The sequence below is a fragment of the Aulonocara stuartgranti genome (genome assembly GCF_965226115.1).
Source record: "Aulonocara stuartgranti genome assembly, chromosome: 17".
NCBI classification, from domain to species: domain Eukaryota; kingdom Metazoa; phylum Chordata; class Actinopteri; order Cichliformes; family Cichlidae; genus Aulonocara; species Aulonocara stuartgranti.
The window spans coordinates 7,662,959-7,689,448 of record NC_138953.1 but is presented as its reverse complement, the minus strand read 5'-3'; the positions used below and the strand labels follow the sequence as shown (position 1 = coordinate 7,689,448).

The following is a 26,490-nucleotide window of genomic DNA, read 5'->3' as shown; positions in this document are numbered from 1 at the left end:
ACACACATGATGGGAGATGACATGGGCAAAACTTAATATGCTAATTATTTTATCAGGCAGTCAGCAATCAGTAATATTTTTTTGTTTATAAAATATAAACGTAATTGTGAAAAATACCTACTGACATTTCATGTGTGTGACATAGTATTAATCAATACTAAGTAATACTAATAATTAAAGCACAAAAAGATCGAAACTTTCACAACAGCTTGTTGAATTCGGGGTCATGGTAGGGATAGAGCCTGTCTCACCTATCACAGATTGTTGTGTACACCCTAGACAGATTACGAGTCTGTTACATGGCTAACACAGAGAGACACACAACCACCACTCGCCCACATTTACACCTAAAAATTTTAGAAACATTAATTTTCCAAGCATGCATGTCTTTGAGCTATGGGAGGAAGCCGGCATGCCCGTAGAAGAAATATCCATGCATAGGGAGAACATGAAGTAGTAAACTTTATGCTGCTCTCATAATTGAGTCTCTTAGCCACAATAATTACAACACTTGTGTCAAAACAAAGTGTCTTAATATTTCCAGCTTCTGGGCCTTGAGTGTGGATTGAAGGAAGTATTAAGGAAGCACACAGTTAAAGACTGTTGTGTAAATTTACCATCATCCACTGAGAAAATAAAATCACTTAAAGCAAAAAAAAAAAAATGCTCTTAAAAGGTACATCTCAAGTTGTAGAAGGGTTTTTCTTGTCATGTCAAGTATAAAAATGAGCTTGTCGATTCATTCATTCATTGAGAATGGAAGTCAGACAACAGCATCAGAAAATCTGTCTCACTCTGCCTCTCACTCATGGGATCGGCCTCCACAACCCTGAATCAATAAGCAGTTAAGAACTGAATAACCAGTTAAGATAGCATAAGTAAGATTGTTGCTTATATCATCACTGCTAGATGACATAAACTGTCATTTTCGAAAAGAATCTTCATGGAACAATTACGTAATCAAGATCTATGTATGAAAGCTCCAAGGCACTGCCTTTAAAGGACAGATGAAGTCACAATGATTAAATGAAAAGTCTGTTTAAAAAAACCCTTCTGTTCTGTATAAAGGCATGCATCTGAATAGCTGCTCCTAACATGTCCCAATATCTGTGTGCATCATATATGACATGTATAAAAGCTCTTTTTAAAAACACATCCCCCTGTCTTTAAAGCACTCTGAGTGCTCCCATACATAGCATGAGTTGCAGTCTTTTCAAAACACTCACAAACAACCAGCATCTCGCAGAAGCCCAGAGGACACACAATTCTAAGAGACTTTGAGAGAAAGTCTCCATGAAGCCATTTGAAAAGGCGCAATGCTACACATCTAGCCATACGTGCTTTGGTGACACAACCTGCAAATTCCTCTGGGATCTGGTGTCATCCTCATCGTGAACTCTATCTGCCTGCAGCCTGGAGGAGCTCTTACACTTGATCTCAGACTGATAGCATGTACAAAGGCTGCTCTGCATCTTTGTGAAGAAACAAAGGCAGCAAAACAGCTGCGAGGGACAGACGACAAACACTGTCAGACTGAGTGAAGGAGAAGCAGAGACTGATATCACAGCACAGAATTACAGAGTGAATGAGGCAGTGCTTACCATCAGACTCACATCTTATATTTGTGTATACCGCACAAATATCCCTAAACCAATTTAACACTGCACTTTAACACTGTCTGACTCACAGAAAGTGAAAAGTTAAAAAAGAAGACTAAAACGAAGCTGTAGGTGATTGAGAGCTGTATTTCTCTTCCTGTTTAAATGTCAGTGCAATTCAACCACCAGTCAGGCTTTCAGACGTGTTGCTAATATGCAACCTTAAGTTTTAAGCCACAGGCTTACTGGAGATGGAGAGTAAAAAACTGTTTACTGGAGCTCAAATGAATAAATTTCTCCAATTTATTATAAATTGGAAGGTTTGCTGCTACTACTTCTGCTGTACTGCCGTAGGTGGTAGAAGACAGAGTCTAATATAATGCACAGGCACCAAAAGTTTGCCTATTGAACCTTGCATGCCCCTCTAGAGAGATCAGTCAAGAACACTCTAGAGGGGCAAGCAAGGCACTACCATTGGCCCTTGCATGCCCCTCTAGAGTGATGAGCCAAAAACAGTGGTCAGACGTTATTATTGCTGCTGTCTCAGTTCTAATTAGGAGAAACGCTTCTTCCTCTTTGTGCTCTCTCTATGCTGGCTGTCAAAGGCCTCATGAACTCTCATTTCCTCTGTCACTCCTGCTATGACTACAGCAACCTCTTAACTCTGAGCCTCTTTCTCTGAATAAAAGAGCCAGTTGCCTCAGGAAGCCAGAAACTCCGTGACATCATTAAGTGTGCTACGTCTCCTCTGTCCATTCAGTTCATGCCAGTTATTGAGCCTTCCTGATGGCTGCAGGGTGTGTGCTCATTTCATGGAGCTAAAAAGATGCTGTGAATGTGGAATTATTCCTCCAGCCATTCTTTCCCTCCTATTTTAAAAATTATTTCTAAAATTGGACATTACCAGCCTTATTTAAAAATGAATCTGACTCATTAGAGAAGAGGATTAGACTATATATATATAAGCATGTTTCAAAACAGAGATATTGTACTTTTATTCTTATTTTTTTGACAAAAATTATTTGGGGAAAACGAGAACAGAATTACACTCACCTGACAGCCTCTCTTCTCGATTTCATTGATGCATTTGCTTATAAGAAGTGGTACCATCAGTCCTGAATTTTCCCTCTCCACCACTCGCCACACCTCCACACCAAACACCTGTGGCTCCCTGTCTCCATCTGGACCACCGTTCAATGAGTTCTGCCACTGCTCCATCAGACTCAGCTTGACATAGATAACTCCACGTGGCTCCAGCTTTACCGCCAGCTGGTGGGAACGTGTCACTCTGAAGAGAGCAGGCAGTACCACTGTGCCATGGCAGCAAACACGGTTGCGTCTGGGTGTGGGCTCCCAGCTGAACACTACCAGCTTCAGATGTTGGGCATTCTCCAGCTCAATGTTGAAGGTGTGGTCCATATCTAAAAAGGTTGTTCGGCAGGTGAGGAGAGCGGTTCGTGCTTTGTTAACCGAGTCCACCTGGATGGCACAGTAGACATCTCTAGAGTCAATACGTGGGGGTTTGAGGTCCTCTGCTCCATAAAAATGCAGACTCATCAGTCCTGAGATGTACTGGCTGCACTTGGGCTGCTCTGAGAAGCTGTAATGACGGAAAGCATCAATGTCCAGCTCTGTGCCGTTGATTCTGGAGTTTCCACCTCCTCCTTCTGTATCCTTGCCTTTTCCTCCCTTCCCCTCTCCAGACCCATGTTTGCCAGATTTGGCCACCAGCTCTGGCGAGTCACCATCGCTGAGGTAGCCACCTTTACTGGCAGACTTTGAGCTACCACTGCTTTTCTTCTTATAAAAGCTGTGCTGTGTGGACACACTGCTATCCAGGTGGTAGCGTGAGATCACATTACGGCTAGCCTGCCCACCCCCAGATGAAGCTAACCGAGGAGGCCCTGAAGTCTGCAAGACAACCTCTGACCCGCTGCCATTTGCTTTTGGAGAATGGGCCCTCGGTTCTAGCTGACTGCTTCCATTGCTGCTGCTGTTGTTTTGGGTCCCCTTGACGCTGAGCTTACGGCTTAGCTCTGGGAGTTTCTTCATCTTCATGGAGATCTTCCTGACGGTACGTGGGGACTTGATCTTGTCTGGGAACGACCAGTTGATTGAGCTGCTCTTCTTGGCCGGGTTTGGGCTGGAGGGAGGTGAAAAGCTGGCGGTGTTGGGCAGGTCAAGACAATCTACAAAGGAAATGACAGGACAAGAGAAAATGTGATTATTCTTTCTTTGTATTTTCATGTTTATTTAGACATTAAGGTTGTATTGGTACCACACAGGTGCAGGAATAGGGAGTGCAGAGTTTGTGTAGTATTGAAAGAAATAGACAGGTAACCATCAGTCACAAATTCTTTAGGTTACTGGTTCCCCAGGATAATTTTACTTAGATATAGACAGGAAAAAAAATATTTAAAATCAAAGGCGTGAACCATAATTTACAGGAAAGTGCTACACCCTCACAGCACATCATCAAGTGATTAGGTTTACATGAAACCCAGTAATCCAGTGACAGACACATATGGGAGGCAACGCTTCATATAAACACTTCAGCACTTTATAATACAGCTACAGTCTATATATGTAGACCCAAGCTATGTTCAAGATAATTAACGGTTATGATGAAAAGGGTTGCTGAAACGGATGTAATATTAAAAATTTTAATATCTTTCTGAGGTCTCTTTGCAATATATTGTATTAATTCAACTAAGCACGATGGAAATTTTAGTGGAATCTCATTACGCTTCCAAAAGAAAGAAAAGCAGGGAAATGTCTTTCCGGAGACACCAGCTGCTTCAGGGCTGAGGTAGAATTACTCAGTCATTATTCAAGCTGGAAGATATCCATTTGGGGTTGACCTTGTAGGCAGCTCTCGCCTACCTTGATGTCTAAATGAACATGAAGATTTCTGTGTCTATAGAGTGTCTGACAACCACTGTTTAGTCTACAGGACTTAAGCTTTCATCATGATTTTCTTGTATGGCAAATAATTCAAATATTTTGGTCTATTTTGGAGAATTTGCAGTCGAATTTAAGTTCAATACGGACACAGCTGTTAAGGCTAATGTGTTACCAGGTACCATTTTTGGTCTCTTTACTTGCTATATATTGGGCAGGGATAGCTCAGTAGGTAAAGTGGTCGCCCCATGATCGGAAGGTCGGCGGTTCGAATCCACTTAACGGCTACCCTGAGGTACCCCTGAGCAAGGTACCGTCCCTACACACTGCTCCCCGGGCGCCTGCTTAGTGGGCTGCCCACTGCTTCACTGAGTGAATGGGTCAAATGTAGAGAAAAACAAGTAATTTCCCCATGGGGATCAATAAAGTATCCATTATTATTATAAACTTAAACAGTTATTCCCTACCAGTCATTGGTACTAACATCAGTCGCTCTGTCTCCTTTCTGTCCTCTGGGTCTGTCTGAGCCTTCTTGGTTAAAATAGCTGACTGTATCTGAAAGCAATGCCAATGACTGACAAAAACCCCAAAAGAATTAGCTGCAGGCTCTGCTATTAGGAACTCACAACACAAGCCACCCATTTCAGATCCAGGAATCTGATTCATAGTTCATTTGAATTTTGAACACTTTCTTGTACTGACAACAGCCCATTTGTATATTCTTTCTATTGGTTTGAATTCAGGTCCCCACAGCCAAACACACTGTAATCTTCCAAGCCCCAAAAATCTACCTGGCAAAAAAACGGAACGAGCTGACACAGAGTCAGCTACGATTTGAGTGATTAAAGTGGAATATGTCAAATTATGAGCATCCTGCCTAGTCTGCCCTACAGGAAGCTTGAACCTGACTTACATAACTATTTTCTGCTTTCAGCACTCCTTTAACAAGATTTCCTCCATGGCTTACCTGCCTTTTTTAACTAAAGAGCTGATACCTCACTGCATGGGTCATGGAAGATTAAAGCTGAAACACATGATTCAGAGAAGGAATTTACTTTTTGAAGGTCTTTTGATGAGTGTTTTTAGATCTGGCCTAGATATTAAGCAACACGAGTGAATAGCTCCTCAGTGTTGGCACTGAGGAGCTATTCAACCCATTCACACTATATTGTATTGAGTTGAGACTCCTTGTTTAAGCCACTAATGTAGTTTTGGCTAATTACTTTCTCTGAATAAACTCTGGAAACAAATAGTGATGTAAGAGACAGAACAAATATGGAGAGAGCGACAAAGTGAACAGAGGAAGAAGCAAAGAGCGCCTGATCCTGCCAACTTCACCAGTTCTATTTTTCTGAGGGAACCCGCTGTGCTATTCTGGGGTGAGGGCCCACGGGTGAAAAGAGGGAGGCAGAGGAGGTGCAACAGGATGGAGAGAAGGGTAAGATGGGGGGCAGGAGCAGGGCAGGGTGTAGCCGACAGATGAGGGACAAAGGCACCCCTTGTCCAGGCACTCCGAGGTCTAGATGGACGACTGGAAGGCTGGCAAGCCCACTGGTGAATGTACAAAATGAACACGGCTGTTCTCTCACATTCCTCATCAAACCATGTTTACACTCCTTTTAGCCCAGCTCAGTAGCCTTCCTTGTCACAGCTTCCTGCCTATAATAGACATAGAGGTGCTCTAAGATGGGAAAAAACGGGTGGAGACCACTGGTAGTGCAAATACACCAAACATCAGGGGTAGTATACAGAGAGCTTTTGGGAGGAGTTTAGAAGTGAAATTCCTCGTGAAAAAACTATTTTGTTCTCTTATAATCTGATTTACAGTGCGGATCAGATAGAGTACAACTAGAACCCGTATTGGATTGAACCCACGGGTTTTTGTATTTGGTAAACATGCATTTAATACAGGCTGTACATAAACATTGAGAATTGTCACTTAATTTACAGTAAAAACAATCCTGTCTCTTGTTTAAAGTGGTAACAATACAGCCACAGGAAAACAACACATGTCAGGCAATATCCTTGCTAAAATAGGCATATGGCTATTTGTTTTACAACACTTTATATAAGACTAAGCATATATCTGATTAAGGAAAGTAACTGTACCGTTGCTGTCGAGACAATGCTTGTACTACTAGAACCAAACATGGTATTACATTAATTATAATATTGTAGATTCTGCTAATCTCTTAGTTTGGGCAGCCTCAACATGTTCAAGTTAAGCTTGAAGGCAAAATGCACCAGCGTCAAAAGATTAATATGAGAAATATCTGAGCAAGATTATATAAACAAGGATATTTTTAATAATTGTGTAGGAGCATCATGATTAGTGTTTATAATATCAGTGATTTTTAAAAGTGAAATATTGGCATTGTGTTATTAACACAGATAGCTGATATTAGCTACACTTTTATGCGGCATCCGTGCACACGTCTTGAGTTTTGAATTTGAATGAAAACGTTTGTTTCTAATCAAACTGTCATCCCAGTAATTATTGAACATGTGCCAGTGCAGTAAGGACAGCTGTTGCATCATTGCTGAATTAAAACACAGGACAGTAGAAACACAGCACCCACGTTTTATGACCTACATTAGCTCATTTACCTCACTAACAAATGCCTTCACCTTCTAGAGCGAGAATCATCAGTTCTCTGCTGCTGTCACATTCTTTGGATAATCAACATGGACCGAGGCAACACACACTAATCCTAAAGGTAATAACACTTGCACTGTGTGACTGTGGCACATACACACACATGAAAGCTGTGTCTGTAGCCTCTGGCCTTGTGGCAGCAGCCAGCAGGGTAACGTGACACCTCACAAGCTTAGGTTCAGGGGCGATGACTTGACACCCAGCCCTCCAGGGCCATGTTCTTAGGTCAAAGGGCAAAAGGTCTGCATTCTTCTGGAGGACACCTGAGCTGGCTAACTGTGTCAACCTCCAACATTTTATCATGGACATGCACCCACCGTATTACTGTAACACAAAGCAAGAGTGCTTTCATAAAAACACGCATAAGCACATGCCTTTCCTGATCCTGCTGCCCTCGGCCACTGACACCTCTTAACAAAGCTCAGGAATTTATGGCGATGCTTTATCACAGTACTGGCACCAGACAGGTGTAAGAATAGGGAGTGTAGGGTGTGGGTGCATGCGAGGGAAAAACAGTTCATTGCCAAATACACCTGACAGCAGACATAAGATAACCAAGATGGAAATAATAGCGAGACAATATGAAGTGTCTTGCAATTAAACAATTATCAGGCACCTGGTCAGCAAGAATGTGAGACTGTGTATTAGCCGTGTGTGTCTGACAGTGAACATGAGAGAGACTATTTGCTCTGCATATACTCTGATAAGCCTTGGAGGGAGACAATAATCTGGAGTTCAAGATTGTAAAATTGCTGGTATTCACTTGAGTGCATGTGCCCGTACAAGCACGTCTGCCAAATGTGCATGTGTTAACTGTTGAAACAAAAAGGACCAGGTTGTGCTAACAAACAAGGGGAGTGTAAATAAACTGGTGAATGGCATACTTGTCCTGTAGTTTCTTTACCCGGTGACCGATGCTCAGCTTTAAGCCGCTTCCTCTCCCCCTTGGCTCCAAATCATTCGGTGTTGGAAGGCCTTTCAGCGGCTGCAGGAGCAGGGCCGTTTCATTACAATGGTTACAAAACCTCTGCTAATATATCCAAGCATGCAGTCCTCCTCGCTAGCACAACATGGCCCCCTGCCAAAGCACTCCTCATGTAGCCTCACTCGCCTACTGCTGCTGGCCTTTTCTTCCTCAGCTGTAACTCAAATGACAGAGAGGCTGCTAATTCTAGTCAGCCTGCAGCCACATCGGTCTCACTACACTGCCTCGAGTGAAAAACATACTAGAAGATATGTGGTAACTGTTGACATGCAACTCCTTTTTTATCTAAAAATAGACATAAAAAAAAACCATGTACTGCACAGATATAATAAATGCAGTAAAAAAATATCAAATGCTCATCACATAGGGTAAGTGAAGAACGTTACTCAGAGACCAAGTGATTTGATAGCAACGTATAACACAGCTAAAGCAAGAATGAGAGAAAATGCCGCTGCTAGCATCAGAATTAAATTTCATTCATGGACTTAGCCACCGTGAAATCACCATTTCACTTGTGGGAGTTTTTTTTTTGAAAGTTCAATGTTAGCATTTTGGCAGCCACCATATTTTGGAAGCCTAGAAGTGACCATTATTGGAAAAGAGGGCAGAATGCTAAGTTATCAACTAAAGCTAGCAACTAGAGCTGTACCATACTGTCCACAAGAATGCCGTGGTTATCAATGATATGGGAACACAATGAGTTCACACTGACTGGAAGCAGCGTGCCAGCATACAATGATGATTTAGTACCTACGAAGGGAGCCACCATGATAACCTCCAACAAAGCGTGAGAGAACAAACAAATTATTATCATTTGGGACAGAAGCAGAAGAACACAGAGTCTTCAGTGATAGTAGCTCATTGGATAAAAAAGAATGGAAAACAGCTCTCACTTTGTTTGCCCTAATGCTACTGCTGCTTTACGATAGCTCCGGTAAGTGATAAAACATTATTCAGTGGGTTTTTTTCTTCAACATTGTCATAAATATAATTATCACAAATGTCCTTGAAATATTACGATATGCTATATCTCCCACCTCTTCTAGCAAGCTTGGTTAGCATAGCCTGTATAGTTGAGTCATACACTGTGCATCCCGATTCAGGCGCTACATCCTTCACATCTGGAAGCTGCTTACAGCATAGCAAGGCAATGAATGTGGCCCACAAATAGGCCCTTATTTTCCCAGGTGGATGCACTGGGTGGATCCTTCATGGTCCGCTTGATCCCAAGATTGGTAACTGTTGGGTTTTTTTAATGTTTTAAAAAAATAGCAATGGTTCAAGCAAAGTGGTCTAGGAATTCTCTTTTAAAAAGTAAGTATTGTATTTCATATCACTCAAATATCCACCAGTACAAATGTTGAAATAACAAAGAAGCGCTAAATTTTGCTAACAGTATTGGTTATGCGAGTTGCTACTTGATGCAGTTCAGGTCCTACATGCTTTAAAATTATTTACTTTATAATGTAAGTGGTTCAAAAGCTGACTTTAATTGTACCTGGATTTAATCTTAATTTATACCAATAATACATCTTGGTTTTCACTCAGCTAGTTTTTAAAAATTAAAATGATGGTCAAGAGGTATAGCACAGTGACTCAAATTTACATAGGTGAAGCCTAAGACAGCCACCAGCTACCGTCCACCGTCTGCTGACACAAACAACCCATTCGGTCACAAACAGGAGCTGAAGTGTGAGAGAAGGTCAAACGCTACACTCAAACTAGCTATCCTGTTTAAGGAGCCTAATTATTTTATTGGACAGCACTGTGTTCATGGAGTCAGATAATTAATTATGAAGCAATACAATGAATTTATTCCTTGTGAGGATTTTTTACTTTTAATATAATATATGAGCTTTGGTTTAGACTTGTGCTTGGAAAAAAACTATCAAGATTAAGACATTACATAGGCTCTGGAAAATTGTGATGGACATCTTTGAAGTTTTGAATTTTTGTAGTTGGAAGAAAACTAATCAAGTTAGAAAAGAGTCGTAAAGCTTTATGAACTACCTTTGTGTGACTTATGACCTCCAATTTATGTATATTTAGTTACAGTATATAAAAATTCTGCTTTCACTAATGTTTTCTCCCCTAAAAACAGAGACCAGAAAAGTTTTCCACAGCTGCTCTGGTGCTGAAATGAAGAACAGAGCAGAAAGAGAGAGCTATGAGAAAACTATGTGACCTGAACTTCACATCTAACATCCGGCTAAGGAATCTGGTTTTGAAGTGCGGCCCTCACAAAGTTGTTGACTTCCTCCAGACCCAACCATGCAATCGTCAGCATAGATTAGGTTCCCAGTTTCAGCTCAGAGGCGTGAGCTCTCTGTAACTTGCAACCAGGGCCAACTCTCAAACTCAACTGCCAGTGTGACCAAAACATCCCCCAGAAATAGCTCTGATCCCATTCTGAGTGCTGGCCAAGTCAGATTCCCCAAACAGGCGCTAAAGGGAACAGCAGATTGGGAACACAGCAAGCTCACCACCCCCAAAGTCCATCAATCATTATTCTCCATACAAATAGAGCATTGAAATGGACAAAAAGTCACTCAATAGGCAGCACACGAGGAGTCTGGAGTGTATCCGGTGAGAGGGAAAAGAACCAGCCAGCCGAACAGAAGAAAACCATGGTCGCAAAGAGTCATCTACATCTGCACGGCTTCATTAATTCAACAGATGCCCCTATTCACACTCAATCAATGAAGGGACTGTCAAATTTCTAAACCGGCAGATAAAGTGGTGTCTGTACGGTCTCATTTTCACAATGAATTGGAAACAGAAAACAGAAAAGATGAAAAAAGTTGAGAGTGACAGAGAGGCTGGACTGAAGAAGTCTGGGGCAGCACTCTTCTTGAATTTTTATTTTTTTTGTAGTTAAAACCTTTGTAAATCCTAGATCAAAGAATATATCGTAAGTGGCACGGGCACATTTAGAAAATGTGGCCAACCAACCCATTACGTGGTAACTTAAACACAAATACAGTAGATGTGATAAAAGATATGGCTCATGGTGGCGGTTATAGTGATGTTACTACCAACAAACATGTGTCTTTGCTGAGGTTTAGTTAAACATATTATTACCTATAAAGAGCCACAGTAACATACAAATTGCTATAACTAGGTTGGAGGAGGTTTTAGCCCTTTAAAATGTGGAGTCCAAGACCACATTTTTAATAACGCTGGGAGTGATGGGAATGGTCACAATGGTAAAGCTGAGGCTTCAAAACCGCTCTTCAGAAACCAACAGCTGATGCTACAGTAAACCCTCTTATCCAAATATAGTCTCTGTAAACTCCAGAAATAAGCAAGACAAAACGGTCAGTATTGGGATTCAGAATTCTAGACCACAAACCAATATTCAACATGATGGTGGTGATGCCAAACATTTACACACAATCTATAATAAACACTGAAAACAGGTAACAAAAAGCAACTTCAACTGGCTCCGTTCAGCAGAAAAGAAATGTGCTTACCAACACTTCTAAAGCTAGACATTTCTGCCTGTTCACAATCTTTCAGCTAAGTTGACCTGAAGGGTTTGAGAGTAATCAATCAATCTTCCGACTCTGCAAAATTGGGGAACGACTGCAAGCAATCGACGGCAACCACATGAAAAAAGTGCCGATGCGTTTCCCTCAAAGCTATAAAATGCCAAAGTAAGTAATATGTTAATCAATATTCTTCCAGATTCAGCAGATACTTACTGATAATTGTGTGCTATAACACAGACTAATGCACTTAGCGTTTTGAGGTCAGTGATGAAGCACATCACTCACCCAGGAAACACTGTTTGGTCATTATCTAGGCTTATTTTGAGGAATGGAACAGTGGGTGAATTGAAGGAGAGCTGTTGCCCTTTTTGCTGCCCACCATCCCCCAACACTGCCTACCAGTTTAAAGTGGAGGAGTGCGGTGTCATTCTGCAGCCCTAATGCACATAGCAATTTCTGAAGGTAGAGGAGGTTTCTAACTAAAGATGAAGAAAGACAGTGAAGCTAAACTAAAAGTCCCACTGCATCCACAATGAATAATCAACCAGTAGCCAGTGAGTGTTTCCTCTCTGATGACACGTACTCGAGCACGTTGCTCTTTTTTTTGCGGCGGAGTGTGGGATGGCGTCGACGAACCCACAGGAATCAATTGCAAAGTCAACAGGCAGCAGAGAGGGAGGCAGTTCCGGAGCGGGAGGGGGGGGACAACACTGCTGTTCTCTTGTCTCGTTTTCAGGCAACGAGTAAACCAACAGTATCGCACATCTTCTACTGACTGCTCCCAAACTGCATTACGGGATGTAAATGAGGAACAGGTCTTTGAATAGTAGCATGTTGCCAAACATTGGAAAAAAATCTACTGAACAATGCAGTCCGGCCTCCACTTATGTCCACTCGTCTGCTTATCCAGTTTCCTCTGTGCTGCAAAATGGCACAATGGGTCTGACAACGAAAGGTGCACCAAAAAAAGAAGCTTACATTTAATTAGTGCAGCATGATTAGTGCTTTTCCTGGGCTGGTACACTGAGCCTCATTCTGATTTAATCCTAATCCTACAAGGAAAGTCTCTCAGGGCAGAGAGTTTTGCTGAGCCACATGTGATGTCAGCAAGAGCCAGGATGAAGGAGTTTATCATACGCCAATCAAAGCCTGTGTCCTTGTCAAGAGCACATTTGTTAGCCCTCACCGAGAGCTCAGCGTCTCAGTGATCATGACTTTAACTCTTAAAAAGCTGGCGTAGCCGTGGAGGGAAAAGTTTCTGCTGAGCTTGTTAAGACACCTTCACCCCTGCTGTGGAACTGTTGCTGAGAACGCTAAAGCTGAAGCATTAGATTTCCAAACCCAAAGCATTTAGCCTGTCTTTGTGCTCACACAGCTAGAAAAAAATGGCTGTTGCGTGCCACAGAAAAGCGTTGTTAAAAGTTGTAATTATAGGCTCAGCTCAAGATGTGCCAATTGGTTCAAACTACCATGTTGCCACATCACAGAGAACAAAAAGTCGGAAGTTAGAAAAAACAGACCGGGGCTTATTAAGAGACAGGGAGCCGTGTGCTGGCTGTCATCATCATGTCGTCGCTGTAGAGCAGAGTTGTCAATGACTTTCAAACACACGAGTAAATAAAAAGCACAGCAAGTGAAAAAGACAGAAGGCTACGATTCATTTATATCTGCAAATAAATCTTTAGGTCTTGAATTTGTTTTCTGTAGGAGAGGTGTTTCAATGAGCCATAATATACAAAGTTCACTGTGTGTGTGTGTGTGTGTGTGTGTGTGTATTAGCTGGAATAACAAGTAAATTGATATTCTTTCCTCTCAGGAATGAATTAGCCAGGAGGAATGAATTCCTCTGTCTGTCTAAGTTTAATTTATGAGGGACACTGATGTGCAGCGATGAGATTTGACAGCCGTGGCTCCTGTCTGCGCCGATCAAAAGAGAAAGAAGAAGAAACTCTCCTTGTCTGGCTCCTTATTACAAACTTTTGACTTATGTTAATTGAAAACTGGAGATTTTAAAACCTTGAGTTGCCAATTTGGATGATTTAATCACTTTAACCTATTTGTGATCTTGACCAGTTGGTATGAAATGAACTTAAATAGGATTTTGAGAGGAATTTCAGATTGCCTCTCTTAGTGCACCTTTTTTTAAAATTACACACTCCAGCACTTATAGATGATATAAGAATTTCTATTTGTAAGCAGAGCCTTTACAGAGCTGGGAAAAATGTTGAGCTTAAAAAAGTCTGTTTATCTGTTGACTGGTAACATTGTCAACACTAACCTTGATTAGTGCTCAAGGTGTGCACAACTGCAAAAATCTGCCGAGAGAAACTGGCAAAGCGACAAAGAGTGTAATTGCCCTTCAAGCATCAACCACAGAAAATTGGTAGGGAACAAGTGAGTAAAGAAGCTGATGAAAAGCAGGAAGTGAAGTTAGAATGTGGGAAGGTGTGGGTGTCTTTTTTTCTGCCTTACCTGTGGGTCTGCTGCTGGAAGGCCCCCCCTCCTCCTGAGGTTTGCACGCGAGCATCTGCCTGTGCGCATGTAGTACCTCTGTGGAATGCACAGCATTCCCCTGACTTGCATCTCCTGAACCGCCACCGAGGCTTTCCACGAGGGCCTCTGGCCCACCACAGCCGGATCCATCTAGGGACTTGCCACCATGAACCAAATCAGTCCCTTTGCTGGACCCCCTCTGGGGTTCAGCTCGAGGAGGGGCGGTCAGCCCTCGGGAGCGTTGATCAGAATTGCTTTGCTCATCTTCCTCAGGTATGGGATTGTACCAAATTTCCCCTTCGTCATCTGCATCGTTTTCCTCAGCTGGGTCCATGCTATGAGGGTGAGGAGACACTTTTGCCGGACTAACGCTGACCTAAAACGACACATTTTCTTGTTAAACTTTGCCAGAAAACTGCTGGTTGCATTTCTGCATTAGTATAAGACTTAATGGGAAGTTAGGCTTATTTATCTAGTTAGCTCAACTTAGAATAAATTTGGAAGCATCTAGCTACACAGTTTCAGATTCTCAGATTCTCTTATTATATCATTTGTGGGTTTATGATGACACATTATCTTTGGGACTATTTCTTTGTTTGTAGCCTTAAATGAATTCGGATAGAGCCAGGCTAGCTGTATTCCCCAGTTTCTGTGTTTTTAGCTAAGCTAACTGGCCAACTTTTGCTTGATCTATAGCTCATCTTTTTAAAAAGAGAGACCTCGAGGCTAACCTGCGGCAGCTGCAAGCGAACCGGCCTAGGGGGTGCTCCCCTTGAGGGCCTCAGATGGTCTGGGGAGGGACTAGGAGAAGGAAGTGGCTGATGGAAACCCTGGCTGCCCTCCTCGTCGGCTCCCAGCATTCCCTGAAGCTCATCCTTAGTGCACTGATTCTTCCCAAGTGAGCTCTGCTGCAACCAGTTGCGCTTCTTGGAGACAGTGATGGTGGTGAGCTGTGGCCTCCATGATGAACTCTCGTTGGTCCTGCCCGCCTCTCGGCTATTAGCACAGGAGGTCTGGACATTCTCAATGAAAGCTGAGGGAAGCAAGAGTGAAGAGAGTTACAGCCCCATGCCAGCAGACAACTAATTTTCATCCTGATCACTATCATTTAAGTAATTTCTTAACTGCATTGAATTACAGGAACTGATCTCAGGCTATTCATGTCATGACAAGATGAAGAAAACATCTGTATCAAAAAACCACAGGTGAGGAAATGTGATATTTTACTATAAGCTTTTAGATTTCATCTCGTCTCTCTCTCTCGTCTGTGTTTTGAAGCCACATCTTTGATTTGTCTCATTTGATTTCTCTGCTTTATGACTTTTGGACGGACCATCGTTAAATAGCTTTTACACCCAAAGTCAAACTTTCAATCACACCACCACAATCCCCTGCAGCACCTCAGCTTTTTTAACCTCATCTTTAGGATCCTAGTTCATGTGAGCTTCAAGAACGTGTGGGTTCTGAATTCAAAAACGAGATGGAAAGATGTGATAATTGCTGGTGTTACAGCTGTGAAAATAAAGAGGACAGGACGTGTGGAGAGGCTGATGGTGATATGTGCACAGTGTAAAAAAGCCAAATAATAGAGAGATGACTCAGTGCCTCGATGGCCCAAAGAAAGGAACAAAGGAGCTACTGCAAGAAAGTTTTCTCCAAGCAATCAAAAAACACCTTTGCCTGTAAATCAAATGCCACGCTTTTATTTTTACAAAAGTTGCTAGCAGATGCAGCCGGAGAAAAACAACTTGTGCGCATGTGTGTGTGCATGTGTGTGTGACAGGGAGAGTGAGGTGCTGAGGCAGGGTCTTGCTTGAACTTGTACAGCAAACTCGTGTAAAAGACTGTTTTGATCCTCAGCAGCTAGCAGACGAGCCCCTCCGCATGCTATAATGACAACATCTCTTTTCCTCAAGGAAATACATTTCCATGCATGTCAGGCTATCCGGCAAATTATAGACTTGAGAACATTTTCACTTTACAAAATCGACTTTAACAGTATATACACACTTGACTGTAGTATAAATATCATCTAAGAGAGGACATTAAAATCACATGCCATAACTTCTACTTAGTAAACAAAGTTTTTCATGCTCATTATTATTATTATCATTGTTAACAAACTTGACATTAGGACAAAGACACAGCATTTGCTTTTCCCTGGAAGTCAACCAGGATCTCTGAACAGTGTCTCCCGCCTTTCCAGTGATCTACGCCATTATAAAGCAATTTTTGTCCCATAAACATCAATTATGTAGTTCCTCTCACCAAGAAAAAAGTGGGAGAAATAACTACTTGGAGAAAACCAATCACATCGCTCTCTCTTCTCTTTCATTTCAATTAAAAGTGGCCCCCAACCCCCGGGTACTGGTCCGTAAAACGTTTGGTACCGGGCCACGAGAGGAGGCCCTCTCTCGGGCCACCGGTTTATTAAAAAAACATTATTTTTAATAACAATAAAAATAAAAAAAATTTATTTTTTTAAATCGTTTTTATCATTAACTCGATTTCCCTGGGTTTTTTCCCGTGTTCTGTATAAATCAATAAATCTTTGTTTTTTTTGGTACCGGTTGGTTTTATTTTGTTGTATTTATCCGTGACACCTTAAAGGCAGGTCTGTGAAAATATTGTCAGACAAAAGACGGTCCGTAGTGCAAAAAGGATTGGGGACCGCTGCTATAGGATGTAAAGCACATTTTAAATTTTTGTAGTTTTTTTATTACTGTGTCTGGAACAGCAACGTGTTTGCGTTAGCCTGGTTTGGGCTCTTTAAGGGCCTGAAGTTTAGTCGTTTTAGCCTGTGCTGACTGCCTGGAGAAAGACAAAAGTGTACTAAGCTAGTGGTGATGCACTGAGCCCCACGAGTTAATGCGTAGACCTAAGCAGCCAGCCTCTACTAATCTGCTATGGTTTATATTCAGAGGTTATGGCAGTTCCTTATTACCCTTTCAACTGAGCCTGCAAGAAGTCTTTTTACTTATATTTGGAAATTTATGAGGGGAAACCTTTTAGAAAGTACACTACAATGAAGGCGCCGACTGTAAGCTATAGTTTACAAAGGCGTGGTCTTCAAAAAGGATTTTTTAGCACCACGAGATGTTCAAAACTTCAGCCTCTTAAGGCTACAATTGTTAGTTTGCATGAAAAACTCTAAATTGACCAGATGAATTTCAAAAAATGGGAATACACACATAGATTGTAGGAAAAGCAAGAAAAGGATTACTGGTGTGGAAAAGACATGATATGAGATGGGAGGAACATTTAGGCAGAATGGAGGAACGATTATAACGACCAATCCAAAGCTGCACAGCTCACTGTGTGCTCAACCTGGTACCGTAAGACTACAGAGAGGTGAGACAGTTGTGCACAAAGATTTTGTCAGCATGCCATCTTCTTTAAGGGGTCTTTCATAACTGGAAGAGGAAGCGAGTTCTGACATGAACAGCATTCCAGACCACAGCTCCAGATTTACAGCCTGGCTGCTGTCTCCTCGCACTGTCACACTCCTTCACATGAGTAACACCTCGCCCTGGCAAACAGCAGCCTGCTGCGTTGACTTAATAAGTGAGACTTTAGCCATTTTCACTCTTGTCACTCTTGCCTGCCTTTTCCTCGCAACTTTTTTACACCAGCATTTCAGTATTTGAACTGCAGAACATTCAGTCTTGATATTAAACACACAAAGGAACTTGTGGGTCTGCCTTCCTTGAATGACAATCTTCATACCACGATTACACTTAGGGTGCCAAATGAGTCAAAAACATATCAAAATGAACAGAAAACGTTGGGCGTTTTGTTTTTCTGATGGAACAAGAGATGCAAGGATGCATCTAATTTTAGGAATTAGCATTTCTACCACAATATCCTCAGATTTGTCTGCAAAATTTGCCTGCAAAATTACAGAGAAGGTTAGCAGCATTAAGCTGTTTCTATACTTTGTACCTACTGCTATATAGAAAATAAGCTTTATATTTTTAGCTGTTTGTTTGCCATTACTTTTGTTTTAATGTTCATGCTCGATAAATGGGCTATTACTGTTAACTGCATCCATAAATAAGCCATTCCTCATGATGACTGGGTCTTGAGCTTAATGTCCTTTATCTCTGTACTGAACTATGAAAAAAACACTATCATCGTTAGCCGTTATTCTCCTCCTGAAGCAAGAATGTTACCAAACCTTATGACAACCACCCTGAAGGTGACCACTGGCCATGGGTTATTAATCGCTAGAGGAGTCTTGGCCAGGCTTACCAACTGCTTTTTGAGTCGTGCTAGAAGCAACTGAAATAACCATCATACTACTACATAACGCATTATGAAACAACAAAACAGCAGCTTCATCTTTCACCAACATTTTACAGCCTTCTGTTACAGAGTACAAATTAACAGACCTGGAAAATAATTCTTAGTTTAAAGTCTGTTTATTCAAAGTAAGGTAGGAAAAGATTTTTTGTCTTGTGAAAATTAGCATTAGTGAATAAGCCCCTTTCACTCATTCCCACTTACATTGCCACATAAAGCAAGACAGCCTTCCAGAAAAACAGCTCTTTTCCTCTAGTAGCACCCAGTTGCAAAATATTTCCATACCAGAGCTAACACAGCCTGTCTGCCTCTGCCATCATTGTGTGTAGATAATGTATTCATTGTAAGGCAAAAAAAAAAATCACACCTCTGACCTGAAAGTCAGAGGTGCATGTCTGTGGGTGGAAATTAAGAGAAAAGGAGAGGTGGTGCATGCACTGAAAGGAGTGTCGTGTTTGTCTGAGGTGCTGCAAGGAATGCACCTTCCTAAGAAAAAAAGAAAAATCTTATTTACTTGATGTGCTGCTGTGGACCTGTGCCATATGAGCCTGACAGTAGACCCAATTATATTCATGCCTAAATCTTCTGAGTGGCTGAATCATTTCTCTAAGACAAAGCGCTTGATCCACTTTCCCATAGGCTGTTCTTTTATTCCCTAAATTCCTTCTTTATAGAGGCTCCTCTTTTGATATGTGCAAAACACACCAGCTAGTTCTCACCTCCGTACAGACAAAACTTTGTTGTGAATACAGTTTCAGAGCCTCCTTCAGAGGGAATCTTTTGCGGTGTGCCATAGATTACTGCTGACCTTCATTCATATGCTAATGATGATTCTTGGTGTAGATTTTTCTTTTTACAGGCAGGCAGCGCTGAGATCATCCAGGGTTGCATCACATGTCAACACTTGTATCCTGCTGAGGTGTCCTGGCATCGTAGCCTGTTCCTAATGCCACTTCCACTTCGGTATGCTGGCTTGAAATCCAAAATCTTTTCTATGTAGTGCTTGTTTTCCTGTCTTATTGCTTCTGTTTAAAAGAAAAACTGATCAAATGCCCCCGAGGAAGGACGCTGTAAGATAATTACCCAATTAAGCTTGAAACACTTGCAATCCTAAGACAAGTCCCTAAAAGTAAGCGAAAGGCCTTTCAGGAAAGCTCTTCAGCCCTTAAGCTGCCACCTAATTATTACAATCTACACCAATCAGCCACAACATTAAAACCACCTACCTCTTTGTGTAGGTCCCCCATTCTGTCACTTAAACTGGGGTTTCTCAAACCTTCAGGAGCAGGAAGCCCTTGTACAGAAGAACATTTTCAAAGGCCCCTACATAAAAGTAGAGCCTGATTTATTGGCAAGCCGATATCTCTTGTTATTACCATTTATAACAACCAATAAATAGATATTTAAAAAGTAATGAAATGACACTAGAAACACCGTTGTTATGACTGTTGAGGTTGCTTGTTCTCTGATATAAGCAGAGGCAGGCAGATTGTAAACCATTAAAAACAACACATGACAGATGTTAGGGAAATCTGTTCGTTGTTTGTGTTTCTGAAAAAAAATCTCAGCTGACATATTGGTACATCCTATTTTTAAAATACCACGGAAAATATCATCAAATATCATGAATCAGGTTAAAACTTCTATATCAGTTGGTGCTCTACATAAAAGCCTTTAACATTCTTCAACCTAAATACTTCAGACACATCGTGTCACGTTAAATGTCTGCCCTTCTCTTGGCAAGCTCACTCTAGAAAAATTGATTTTCAGTCTTAATTTCAGGTTTCTACTAGCCCAAAGAAAACCTGGCTAGAAGTTAACAACCCACAACATTTACCAGAGATCTGTAGTCATTCTCTGTCAATATTATGGTATCATCTGTTATCTGGCCTTGAATGAACCTCAGTTTGACTGCTGTTGTGCTTCACAGGCAATCAACAGATTGTTATGTCGCTGATAACCTGCAGTTGGACTGACCGTGCCTGGTAGAAAGACTTTAACGTAGCCCAACAACGTACAGGTTAACATAACATTTCAAAATCCTCCCCATGAATGCCAGGGATCAAGGATTTCCATTGCATTGAAACAGTATGATCAATGGCATTTATTTCAAATGTCATTAGTTTTAATTTTCACTGTAGTTAGTATTGTTTAGCTGTGATCATCCTCATCTTAATGTTTGCCCCACCTCTGCAGCAGATACCATCATCTGACTCACACAACTCATAAAATCATCCAGGAATGAACCCAGATGCCTCAAGTTTCTCCTTCATCACCTGATCTGTCTTTAGAGCTACCATCTTCCATAAATCTGTCCACATACAGACACCAGACAAGACAAATCACTGTGAAAAACCAAAAACCCAGCAGCTCTGTAACAAGGTTTCTGGCATAATGCAGAAACCAAACGCCGCATCGTTCTGACATGACTTGACAGCAGTCGAGTAATATTATATTACACCTGCACTCCCATCTAAGCTTTGGAGTTAGGAATTCGGGTTAAGCAATGCTAAACAGTATACCTAATTCACAGCATATTAAATGTGATGCTTGACACGTTATTCTTTTAAAGAACAGTTCTGGAGTTAAGGAAATGTTGGTCTCAAATGTTATTGTGAACAGTCTCATGTTAATGCTAAAGGTAATGACATTGCAGTTAGCATAGCTTAGGACAGGAACAAAGGGAAAACAGCTAGCATGAATCTGCCCATCCACAGTTCACTTACCAGCATCACTTAAGCTCACTGATTAAAACATTACATCTGTTCATTTGTTTACTCTGTACACTGTGCATTTATTAAATTATCACATCAGAAAACCTGATGAAAAACAAGATATCGCTTAGCATATTTCATAGCCTACTCTTATAGACCTTACATAACATTGATTACTGGGATTTACAGGTGCTTGTAGGCAGATTTTGTACATGAGAGTCAGACTAGCTGTTTTCACTAAATGCATTAAGCTAAGCTAAGCAAACTACCTGCTGATTGCAGCTTCATATTTGAACTTGTTATATTTTTCTGCTTCGGAAAAATATGACAAGTTGGTGAGTGTTGGAGGTTACTGGCTGCATCCAGGAGAAATTGGTGGATAAGAGGCTGCTGCACCATGATTGCTTTGGTTGCTAGCATATTGCCATGGTCACCCATAGTTTATGTGGGAGACAACACTTGCAGTTTACTTTATGAACTACAGTAAAAGTTGAAAAAATACAACACAAACTGGAAACAGAACAGTCACCTTCAAAGTAAACTGCCATCAACCTTCAAAACCAGTCAGGAAATTCACATTTTTCCCTTGCAACAAGTGGTTGCCAGATAGTTGGGGACTGGTTTCCACACACGTGTGACCGGGGACTTAGAAACACTTGACTCAAATGAACAGAGGGCTTAAAAAGAAGTAAAAAAAATAAACAGTCTGCCTCCCAGGAGTGAATCTTCTCTATTTGTGTTATCTATGGCTCAGTCTCAATATCAGCTTTGACTGACACACCACTCCTGAGCTCAGTTCTGGCCAAAACATGACACCTGGATACTGAATGCCTGCCGGCACACCTGCTGCTCCACTGCAACTAAACACAACGAAACTATAAATCCTCACACTGCAAATACAAACATGCACACTCACAGCATAGATGTGCAAATGCATGCTTGTGTGCACAATATCGCACACCCACACATAAGGAGTGACACACAATAATGGACACTTTTCTTTTACAAGAGTAATTAAAGGACAAGTCAGGACAAAAATAAATTAGCTATAGTGTAATTCAGACAGTATTTTTGTGCTACGATTTTAGGCTGAGGTTTAATTTCCAAATAATACTCACAGGGGAGGAACTGGTCTATTTTTAGAAAGTCAGAAATACATAAATAATTCCACGAACCAAGGATTACCAATGAATTCAATTAAGAGCTTTAGGCCAAAAAAAGCATTTAACAGGAACTTTGCAGCTTTGGCATCTCTTTCTTTCTTTCTTTTGTTTTTTTAAATGGGTCTTTGTATGGTGTGGAGGCCCACAAGGGCAAGATAAGCTCACGGCTGACCTTAATAAATATTTAATCACTCTTCATTTTGTTCATTCATGGTGGTGAATTAAGTGACACAATGCAAACATGTTAAACAACAGGAATGGCATTCTAAATATTCAATCCAAGGTCTCTTTAAAATGCAAGTTACCATGGAGCTGTCCAAAGCAAATGACTGGGGAGGAAGGCAAGATGACAGCCCAGCCCCCCTTACTCTAAAACAAACACACACACACACACACACACACACACACACACACACACACACACACACACACCACTACCACAGAAAATAACTGCAGTGGCTTCTCTCCTGCTTTTGGATTTCTCTGGCCACAGCTGTGGAAAAGTTCAGTTGGGAAAGCTGAACAAAATGGGGAAAATATGAGATTTGGGTGAACGGGTGCATGGAAACTAACATCTACAAGAGCTCTGACTTTATTTTTTAACTAAAAGACCAGAGAGGAAAGAGCTGTAAAGTTGGAGCTATGCTAAGCCGACAGAGGAGCGGCCTCACGGATCACACACTATTTCTAGCAGTCCGGCACACTGACAGTCAACACCACCCTGCACACATGGCACATCATCGTCTTACTATGGTAAACACTGTCAGAGACACACACACGCACATTTCACAGGCAGGCATGCTGGAACACATGCGCCGCAACATAGGAAACTACCACAGGAGGCAAAAAATAGAGGAGAAATTAAAAGGCATGGGCATTTTTTTGATCCATAGAGCACATCCTGTGCTGCTAAATGCCAATAAAAGCTTACCACACAGACACTTTCTGATTAATCTGGCATTTGATTGCATGAGGGATGATGACAACACGTGTCACTCGGTAACGGTTGTTTTATGATACAGATGTTTTCTCTGTCATCTAAGCACAATCAGAAAATCATTTGATATGTTCATAATCAGATAATCAAATGTCATTCCAGTCAATAGACACACACACACACACACGCACAAATCCCACCACCAACACCACTAACAATGCTCTACCAGGAGTGAGTTAGTTGTTACTGAACTACGCTGTGAGTAATCCGACCTACGGCCTGATGTGCTATTAATCTGGTGTTAAAATGCACCTAAATTAGTGTGAAGGATAGAAGCCAGCCACCGATTAGAGTCTTAAAAAATAAAAAGGAAAGCAAGAGGTCTGAGGTGTCTCGTCCCTTTGCTTTGCATCCAGAAGAGGAGGAGTGCGGGATGGACCGCCACCAGAAGGAGTATACTATGAGTGGAGGAGGATGATAATTATCAGAAGGGAGGAAGGAAGGTGAGAGTTGTCTGTTTTAGAGGATCCACGGGAGTTGAGGCCATGCCGTGTAGCCGTCCTACCTGGCTGCTGCTGCTGCTGTTGTGACTTGGCCTTGACAGATTTACCCGCTCGGCTGGATGTCTGGGTCCCCGGTTTACAGCCTCCTGGGTTAACCTGAGGACAGGACCGGTCATGGCTCTTGTCTCCACCGCGGGGCAAAGATGAGCCTTCAATGCGCTGCTTCATTTCAGAAGACAGCATGCGGCCTTTGTGCATCCACTCTTGCATCTTGTTGACAGTGACACCATGACCTTTGTTGGCCGAGTTGGCCACCTGTGTCTGGAGTTCAGTCAGCTCCTGCTTGTTGTCGTGACCCTGATGTGTTGCCGTCTCGGTGTTGCTGTCTGAGGAACTTGTGATGCTGTTGATGGAGCCACTGCTCTCATTCAGCTTCCTGTCCCGTTCTTCTTCAACGCCATCATCTTGCAGCAGCTCCTCATTGCTGACGGCACTGCAGAAAACCCGAGATTCAGACAGCTCACCCGCTCCTGTGCCTCCTTCACCTGGTTCAGCTTCTTGATCATCACAGATTTCAGCACTTTGCATTCCACAAGCCTGAACACTCTCTGAGAAGGCGTCCTGGTACCTAATCTCTCCATCACTTGTAGAGCGTGACAAAGTAGGTTTTTTGGTGAAAGACAAGTTTGCCATGCTCTTACTCTTCAGCCTGCCTTTAAGTCCTACCTCTACAATCCCAGTGAGACAAAGCAGCAGTGAGTCGGTGTCTGACACCTGCTGAGGGCTTTGGTCCTCTCCTGACGACCAGGAGTCACTGTCCCTGTTTTTCAAAGACAACCTGGAGCACAGGCTGTCCCTGGACGGGCTGCTACACGATGAGGTAGCCTGCTGCTCAGTTACACCACCGATCTGCTGGACATCCATGTTGATATCATTCATAGCATTGATAAGAAGGTAATAAGCCTCTTTCAGCTGGTTCCTAAGCCTGTCTGTTTCCTGGGCACTGTTACTATCACCAGCCTGTCCTTTATCCTGACCAGGCTGGGTGAACTCTACAGTCTCTGCTCTCTCACCGTCAGTCATTGGTCTGATTGTTTCGTAGAAGGGCAGAATTTCATTATCGTAGTAATCGTCATCTTCGCTGTCTAAAGGGTATGTGAGTGAGGGCTCTGTGGCGCACAGGGATGCCATGTTCACGTCGCATATTTCTAACTCAGTGGGGAAAAAAGTGGGACTCAGTAGACCACCTTTAACGTCCCCGGCATAGTCAGGATCGTAGCTCTCAATATTTCTGATTACAGAGTTTTCTTCGGTGTTCTTTAACATGCGGTTTGGGCACACGCGTGCGTAATTTCGTGCGTTTGTCTCCAAAGTCGGTCTGCTGTCAAAACTCCAGTTGGCATTGCTTTCACTCACGGCCAAAACAGTCCCTACCATGTGCCGGGAGCACTCTCTGTCTTTGGGCTCTCTAACCTCACCATCAGCTCCTTTAAACTGGTCCTCTGATGGTCTCCCATCCCCTACATGCGCCTGTACCTGCGTTCTGCTTAAAACTGGATTTGAACTGTCCCCAAACCCGATTGAATCTCCGACCGAAATGCAGTGTTTTCTCTGCACATGCGGTTCAGGGAGTGGAACACCCGCGGTGACTCTGTCAGCGGACCTGTGCCCCGGTTTTCTCCTATCACCCTCCCAAAAAGCATCCCCCCCAAACGGCAAGTCTCTTTGAAGTGGGACCCCCAGGAGCTCCTCATTAACCCGAACCCTGCCCCCGCGGCTTCGCTCTCGGGGACGTGAGCCGGCCAACTGCGCTGAGCGACTCTGCGCTACTGCTATATCCCCGTCTGTCTGCACCACAGCGCCGTCAATATAATTCTCGTACGTACTCATTCTCTCTGGCATGCAATCCAGATCTGCGAACAAGACTATGGAGCGAGCCTCATCGGAGTCTCGCTGCGTTTGCAAAACTTTTTCTTTACCTTCTCGGCCCCCATTCACCGCAGCGGCAGCAGCAGAAGAGCCGTATCCACCGCCGACCGTCGCTCCTTTCCTGGATTTCTTCCCCCGGAGTTTCGCTAGTAAAGTCCTCCGCAGAGGATCAGCCATTCCTTTCCTTTGCCCCCCCACCCCTCCCCCGTCCCCCACTAGTTAATTCCTCCCGGTTTCTTTTTGCGCAGTTGCTCCAAAAGGAAAGGATCGAGTGGGTTCTCCTTTGCTCGCCGCGGTCAAAGCTCGCCGGGTGGACGGGCTCCTCTCCATTCTCCACTGTCACCTCGGCTCTGTCGACCCACTCACTCCAGGCTCACTTCACTCAACTGCACCACCTCTCTCTCTCTCCCTCCCCTCGCTTGCTGCCACACGCACACACGCACGCACACGCTTTGGCTCTTCCTTTCTCTCTAGCGCCTCACCTCACCCTTTCCTCATGTTTGCATCTCAAGTATTTGAAGCATTTTTCTTAGCTTTAAGTTCAAGTAGACGAGGCTTACCTTGAACGTGATTTATCCGAAGAATGTTATATGGATGCTTTTTTGTGGGGTTTTGTGTGTGTGCGTGTTTTTTGTTTTATCCAGATGGAGTATCCAATCCCAATACACACAAGAGGGGTTCACTGGTGAGTCTAAATTGCCCAGAGGTGTGAAGCTATCTATCTGTCTGTGTTATCTCTGAAACACACTCGCAACCACACCGGCAAACACTCCAATCCGGTCCCACTGCATGGCTTTGGATAATGTGAAGCAGGGCAT

The 26,490-nt window shown here is 42.6% G+C and overlaps 1 protein-coding gene across 1 annotated transcript in view; it reads right to left on the bottom strand.

Moving 5' to 3' along the window:
• syde2 (synapse defective 1, Rho GTPase, homolog 2 (C. elegans)) overlaps nucleotides 1-25,860 on the bottom strand; it is a 48,305-nt gene extending 22,445 nt beyond the window's left edge. The window contains exons 1-4 of the mRNA XM_082509821.1: nucleotides 23,806-25,860; nucleotides 14,856-15,157; nucleotides 14,104-14,500; nucleotides 2,652-3,787 (exon numbers count right to left, since the gene is read on the bottom strand). Of these exons, the coding sequence (XP_082365947.1) occupies nucleotides 2,652-3,787; nucleotides 14,104-14,500; nucleotides 14,856-15,157; nucleotides 23,806-25,849 (3,879 nt within the window). The 5' untranslated portion in view covers nucleotides 25,850-25,860. The remainder of the gene's footprint in view (nucleotides 1-2,651; nucleotides 3,788-14,103; nucleotides 14,501-14,855; nucleotides 15,158-23,805) is intronic.
• Nucleotides 25,861-26,490: the final 630 nt, after the last annotated feature.